Here is a 7,235-nt window from a genome sequence, read left to right on the forward strand (position 1 = left end):
TTCCCCCCCGGTTCCCCCGGCCAAACGCGCACCCGCAGGCTGCGGCTGAAGTTTGGAGGCCAGCCCCGTTCCGTGATATAAACGGCATGAAGACCACAGAAAACACAAACACACCCCCGCCACAAAAGCCATCTCCCGGGGGATGCTCCCCCAGACCCCCTCCCCCACCCCGCACACCCCCTTTTTTCCCAACTTTCTCCCGGCTCCCCGCAGCGCCAGCCAGCCCCGAACGGCTCCTTTCCTGCTAACGGTCAGACCCCGACGGGGCCACGGCGTCCCGGGGGGGCTGAGGGGGGGAACCGCGGGGGTCCCTCTCGGGGTGGAAGGGGTCCCCTCCACCCCCCCGGGATCCACAGCCCGCCAGGAGCTGAGCGCACACATGGCCACTACCTGCGCGGCTCCGCACCATGTTCGGAGCAACCCCCAGGTCTCCTCCCGCTGCTCCCAACTTCTCTCCCCCCCTCAGCAACCCCCCCACCCCACTCCCGCAGCACCCGCCCAGAAGTAAATGCCCATTTTTGTAAAGTTTCCTCGATATCGCGCCGTGTTTACATTGCCATTAATTCCCACAGGCTGCCTGAAGGGAACAAAAAGCAGCACGGGAAGGCTCGTCCTGCGAGCAGGGAGAAAACGGGGGTGAGGGGGTAAAAAGCAAAATAATAATAATAAAGCAAACGAAGCAGCTCGCAGCGGTGGGGTTATTCCCCAGTTTGTAGGCTCGCTGGTTGCTCTGCGCTGGTTTGCAGGGTGGCTGCAAGTATAATTGCACGGCCCATTCAATTCTGCATTTGAAGAGGCGACCGTAAGCCCGACCGGGAGGTAAACACGCCGAAATGCACTTACCTGCACAGAAAGTTCCACAAAGCAAGGCGAAAGTCAGCCACGAAGCAATCATATTCCTTTACTTTTTTTTTTTCCCCCTTTCCTCGTGTGCCCCTCTGTCCCCAAGGGAAACAAAAATAAAAATAAAAAGATCGAGAGAGAGTGAAAGAAGGGGGGAGAAGCGAGGCTCTGCCCTCTCTCTCTCTCTTAAAAAGAAAAAAGAAGAAAAAAATCCTGGAAAAAAAAAAATAAATCGGATTTAATTCCTCCGCAGTTGCAAAAGGTATCCAGTGGAGAGGAACAGCCCCGGACGGTTCGACCTGCTCCTGCCTGGCCCCGGCGTTTGCTCCGAGCTTTCCAAGAGTTTCTTTCCCTGGGCTTTTGTGCTGGGAGCGCGGCGTGCACCACACACCGACTCCCCCTCCTCCTCCTCCTCCTCCTCCTCCCAACCCAGCCCCTCCGGCTCCCCCAGCAGCAGGGGCGAGCGCACACGCCCGCGTGCGCGCACAATCAGCCCGCCCGCTCCCCCCCCCCCCCTCCCCGCAATGCACGCGCAGCCCCGTGCAATGCACGCGCAGCTCCCCCCCCCCCCCCCCCACACACACACACACGCGCGCGCAACGCACACGCGCTCCCGGCGCCGGCAGCTCCCGGGGCGGCGGCGGCCGCAGCGAAACTTGGCGAGGGTACGGACCCCGCACCCAGCGCGGCTGCGGGGCGCCAGGCAAGAGCCCGCGGAGGGGGCGCGCAGCGGGGCGGGGGGCTGGCGGCGGGCCGGCGGTGGGGGGCCGCGGCATCGCGGGGCGAGGGGGCGGCGGGAGCAGGGGCTGGGTCGGGAATTGCCATCTACCAGGGAGGGGAATAAAAACAAACAAACAACACAAAGCGGAAAAAATAAATTAAAAAAAAAAGGGGGGGGGGAGAAGGGGAGGTTGGGGTTTTTGTGCGCGCGCGTGGTTTGTTGTTGGTTTGGGGTTTTTTTTAATAATTAAAAAAACCTGAACCGAGTCCAAAATGGCTTCTAAAAAAAGGGAGAAGCCAGCGCGGAGCCAGCGGGGGAAACCCGGATGTTCGGTACAAAGCGGCTGGAGGGGGCGGGGCGCGCGGGGGCACCGCGGCCGCTGAGTGGGCAGCGGCGCTGTCCGTCAGGCCGCGCCCCGCGGGGAGCCTGCGGCGTGGGGGGCGGGAGGGGACGCGGGGCGACCCCCGGGGGAAGGGGGCGGCCGCCGGGAACCCCCCGCACCCGCCGCTTGGCCGGAGGAGCTAGCGGCGTGACCCCCCCCGGGGCGTCGGAATAAACCGTGTCCTTGCAGAAAAAAGAGCCCGTCTCCAACAGCTCCAGGCGGGGGGGGGCTGCCCCGGGGACCCTGCACCCAGAATAGTGCCCTGACCCCCAGGGGTGGCAGGAGCGGTTGCTCGGGGACAGTGCCCGGGACTGAGGGGGCACCTCCGCCGTCACTTTCCGTGTTAACGAGGTTTTCTCTATTGCCAGGATTACAGGAATGGAACGCTTTCCGCAATTTATTTTAATGATGATCGCTAAATAGCACGGCGTTAGGGAGCACCGGAGCAATCTGGAGGGGAAGGAGGCGGAGGGGAAGGTGCCGGAGTTGGGTCGTTCCCCACGATTTGGGTCTGCGAGGTCCATCGGGAGAAGGGGCCGTGGCACAGCCGAGCTGCACAGGGTGCTGAGCCCCAGCTCAGCTCCCTGCCGTCTGCCCAGCGGGGGTAAGGCTGAAAACATTACTAAAATAATTTGCTTTTTTAACTCTGGAGGGAGATAAGACTAAATAGGAATCATTCTTCTAAAAGTTTGAGCAGTATTTTTTTTCCCAGAATAAATACATATATTATTTTTTTTACGGTAAGAGGTTCACAGGAAACTTCAGGTGGCTTTTATAAGGGCTTGTAACCTCTTTGAAGCTGGAGACTTTTTTTATATATGTGTAGCACTTGTGTAACAAGGTCTTAACTGTGAATGGGATTCCTAGGTGCAGTTGCAATAAACTGATTAATAGTATCATTCATGGTATCATAGCTCATTCATACGTTTGCTGTAAGGAACACACTGGCGGGAATATAGCGGTTGCGACTTTAAACACGGTACTCTTGGGGGGAAAGCTGCAGCTAACGCGCACACCGATGGGCAATGCAATGGGTAAAGCTACAATAAAAAGCTCAGGAAAAAAAAATTTTGGAGCAAAAAGCAGCAAAAACAAGCCCACAAAGAGCTAATGCTGGGCAGGTCTGTAGCACAGAAGCAGCATGGTGGGTATTGTCATCCAGCTAGTCAAACCAAGGGTGGGCGCTGAGGAGACGTGTCTGTCAAAGGTGGGGGTTGGGGATGATCCCTATTTATCCAGAAACAAGCGCTCAGAAGTAGGGTTGGTTTGTTTTTGTTTAATCTGGTGACAGCCAGGACTGATTTTTGTCGCTGCATGCTGGTGGGACAAGTCACGGAGAAGTCCATGAGGGTGCAAAAGGGAGTGCAGCACAGTGATGGAAGGAGAAGGAAGTGTCACTTGTTGGTGACACCTGGCCATGGGCCACAGCAGCTCGGGATGTGTTTGAAGCCTCAAGGGACAAATAATGGGTCAACATTTTGTATAAGGCTGCTTCCTTCATTCAAAAGCAAATAAGGCATCAATATTTCTTCTTATTTCATTCAAGGAATAAATTCTTAAACAGCTACCGAGTGGCTGAAATACAGAGAAATATATGGGGGGATAAAATATGACCACAGTGTTTCAGTGTACCGGCGTCCGCATCAGTAGCTGAAACAAGACATTTAGTTCATACCAAGAAAATATTACCCCCGGGAGCAGGCAGCATGGCTAACGGTGGCCATCGCTGGGGCTGTGTCCCTGCCCAGGCTGAAACACTCCCTGGCCAACGTTGTTCCTATTTTTAATCGCTGCGCTATGAAAAGCCCCGTTTGACAGTACCTGACTTCATGCTTTACAGGCAGGGACCTGGCAGCACGTTTATCACAGGGCTGTCATCGCTTTTGAGGAAACGGGCCCAGAGCGCTTCGGATGTTGTCCTGAAGCCACCCAGTAAGACAGGCATGGTGTGGCCTTTTGCACTTGGACAGCGTGCTGCTTCACGGTGCAGGCAGTGCTGCAAACAGAAACCCACAGGGAGCTGGACCCAGGGTGATTTTCGCCCAGAGATAAACGATACCTTGAATTTTCATTTATTAAATTGCAGTCCGTCTTGCTTACATTGTTTCACAGGCAGATGTTTACGCTGCTGAAAAGCTAAAATGTTTTCTCTACTTGCAACATAAAAGCCCAGGAGTGAGTGTTGTCACTGGAGATAATGTTACAGCCTTAGCAATATGACACTTAAAAACTTTGTCAGCCTCCAAGAATTTTGGAAATAGCAATGAACGAAGGTAGCAAATGTTAATAGCAAGCACGGCTTGCAAGAAGTGCCCTCACAAGCAGTGTTTTCAAGAGCTTCTTTCTGTTTCCAGTTGTCTGAGCTGCACGGCTCAGACCATTTTTAAATAATTATACTTAACAGTTAGAAAAACCTCCTGCACTAAAATAAATTTTAGCTAAGATGGTTTTATGCTTTGCGGTCTCATATGACACTCAATCTTTCTCGTGTGACTGTTGTAACAAGTCAAATTCATGTATTTTGATACCCCGCATGTGATAAAGATACTTGGATCACTTAAGCCTGTACAAAACTGCAGTGCTCGCATGTCATTTATCTTAAAATCCTATTGTAGCTCTCGTGAAATGCAATTTCTTCAGCAAATGGAAATTTATACTGACAGGTGTTATAAAACATGGAAAATACTGGGGGAAGGGGGCCCAACATTTCCTTTATCTCTTCAGATATTCACTAATGGATTTATTTTGCAGCTCGGCCTCGGTTTGTTGCAGGTTACGGAGCTCTGGTGCAATTAAGGGGACCCATTTCCAGCCTTCTTAAGCAGAACTTGCATTACTTGCAACAGGTGAGGAATGTGCACTGCGGCCCCAAGACAGCAAGCTGGTTTGCAGGCTGCAGTTTCCCTACCGGTCCCTAAAGCTGCTTGTAGGAAATCACTCAGCCTAAAGGAACTCCTGGGATCCCAGCCTCTACCTTCCCGTTTCAAAACGCATGGGTAAGAAAAACCAATTTATATTCATAACCTTGAGTAAATAAATTGTCACTTTAACTACGCATTTTATTGTAATTAAGCACTTCCCGGTAATAACCAACCCACACTATGAAGCAGTTTCTTAATATAACGGTAAGCTAAGTTCTCGGTTGTGAGCAGAATTAGGAAGCTTTTAAAAGCACAGGCCAATTAATATAAAAATAAAAAGATGTTGCACAGTTCTTCACGTGGAGAAAAGGTGCTTTTGCTAAAGAACTTGATCCTTATTTTCAAGAAATGCTGTTGCTGTTCAGCCAGCACCCCACCTGCAGAATTTCCTAGTAGGATTTATATCCAGTATTAGCCTGACACTGCTCCCAGTGGCTTTGCCTAACTCTTAACGGGAACAGACCTGAGACAGATTTAAATCTTCCCCAGCTTTCTAAGGACTCGCTGCTGTCACCTCTCCATGATGCAGCTACAATTAACTTCGCTGGAATTTCTATATTTGAAAGCAGCTTTAAATTAGAGCCTTCTGAACTTCCAGACGTGGATGCAGATGGTCTTTGCTACTGTCTGTACGAGCCCTTGGTTTTCGCACCAAAAAAGCCCACCCACGTTGACAAATTTGCCCTTTGCGGTCTGGCTTCAGTGTAGCCAGTAAAAATAGCGAGTGATACGGCAGACAGAACGGGCCCTAAACGATATTTTTTGATAGCTTTTATTAGCTCCAGACTAAAGAGCAGGGCGTCAGATGTTGACAGATTAGGAGGGGGGAGTATTCAAAGCAAAGGGATGTTACCAAGATGCCCATAAACCAGCACTTTTGCCATTCTCCAGAACTGGAACTTTTCCCTTGGTTTTCAGTTGTATTTGGATTAAAGAGTAAATACCAGCAACTGGCATGTGTCAGCCGGTGTCAGAGCCGTGTGCCAAAGCTTTGCTCAGGTTAGATCTTTAGCATCGCTTTACTTTCCTGTGGATTTTGTTAGGACTTCTGGGCCATAGCTTGTTATTTTTTACTGCTATAACTAGCAGAGTCGTCATATGATTATTTCCCTTTAAATCTGGGAGAACTTGTCTGGCCTATTGGGTGGGGAACTTAATTGCAAGAAGGCTCTGAAGGATGGTTGGTGCTGGACGGTAGCTCTACCATCAGCATGTTACCCGTCCCCAAAAAGGAGAATCCAGGCTCTAATCCATACCGCCAGGTCATGCCAGCTCAATGGGTATCAGAGCACGTCCACACTCGAGTTGGAGACATCTGTGCTTAGACAAGGAGCATGATGGATGTCATATGACTAATTCAATGATGATATATGCTTAATTGGTAAAGGACCACATTTTCTACTTTTTTTTTAACCCAGGACATAGCGTTAAAGGTCTGCCTGATGTTTGATGTTCCTTTCAGGTATTTTCTTCACTGAGATTCATGCTACTTAAGGTTACTGTGGCCGCTGGCTTTGTCTTACGCCCTTGAGTGCTACTATGCTTTTTAGTGATGAGAAACCAGCATTCAAACTCCCCTGAAGCACCAAGCTGTGCTGCTCCTCCCGCAGCTTGCAGAGGGACTTTCCTGAACCTCAGGTACAAATGCTCCAGCTGTTGGAAAAGCCAGTGGCCAGGAGTGGAACAGCACAATATTTATGTAAGTGGACTACAGGACCAAACTTTAGACATTCATTTTAATGACCTGTTTTCAAGCTCTCTCCCTCAATTTCCCTGTAATATACAAATACAGCATTGGTGATGCTTAGCTAATAAAAAAAATAAATATCTCTCTAACTTCCAAGAGTGCGTGTTGCAGTGAGTGGAAATCAATGTATCTTAAATTTGGTGGAAGCTGTTTCTACCAGCTGGTGGTACTTAACCATTCAAAGAGATTACCAAGTGCCACAGCAGCAAAATCTCTTCTGCTTGAAACGTTTAAGATTGCCTGGATGTCTGTCAGGAAAATGTGCTCCAAAACTGGTGGTAGCAACACCAGAATAGCTTCATGGCGACAATCCTGGTGACTGTGACAGCCTCCAGTAATGGCAATCTATTAATCTCTTGCTCCATGCCCGTAAAGCACTCTGTCCTCCTTCCATTCAATGCTCAAAGTAAATAAATATGGGTCCCATCATCAGATTGTTTTGCTTGCACAGAGCAGATTTACAAAGCGTCTAAGTGAGATGGACAAGGAGAAGGGTGAAAGAACACCTGCCCACCCGCTGTGCGCAGCAGCCGGCATTGCTGACAGCGGCTGGGGTTGGTAGGCGAGGGGCAGGGTGTTACACCTGCCCTGTGCCGGACCAGGCTAGGGCAGCCTGAAGTG

General features: G+C 50.7%; 1 protein-coding gene and 1 long non-coding RNA gene across 4 annotated transcripts in view; one reads left to right on the forward strand and one right to left on the reverse strand.

Annotated features, from left to right (window-relative positions):
* Nucleotides 1–1,341, reverse strand: part of ACVR2B (activin A receptor type 2B) — a 108,791-nt gene extending 107,450 nt beyond the window's left edge. The window contains exon 1 of the mRNA XM_080386922.1: nucleotides 844–1,341. Within this exon, the coding sequence (XP_080243048.1) occupies nucleotides 844–895 (52 nt within the window). The 5' untranslated portion in view covers nucleotides 896–1,341. The remainder of the gene's footprint in view (nucleotides 1–843) is intronic.
* Nucleotides 1,342–1,422: 81 nt separating this feature from the next.
* On the forward strand, nucleotides 1,423–6,712 carry LOC308063658. 3 transcript variants are annotated; one of them, XR_013928031.1, is made up of 4 exons: nucleotides 1,423–1,546; nucleotides 2,315–2,550; nucleotides 3,787–4,942; nucleotides 6,330–6,712. It is a non-coding gene; the product is annotated as an uncharacterized lncRNA (long non-coding RNA). The 3 variants fall into 3 exon arrangements; XR_013928032.1 differs by having other exon boundaries at nucleotides 4,698–4,942; XR_013928030.1 differs by having other exon boundaries at nucleotides 2,315–4,942.
* The last annotated feature ends 523 nt before the right edge of the window (nucleotides 6,713–7,235 follow it).

Source organism: Falco punctatus (assembly GCF_963210335.1).
Source record: "Falco punctatus genome assembly, chromosome: 4".
Classification (NCBI taxonomy): Eukaryota; Metazoa; Chordata; class Aves; order Falconiformes; family Falconidae; genus Falco; species Falco punctatus.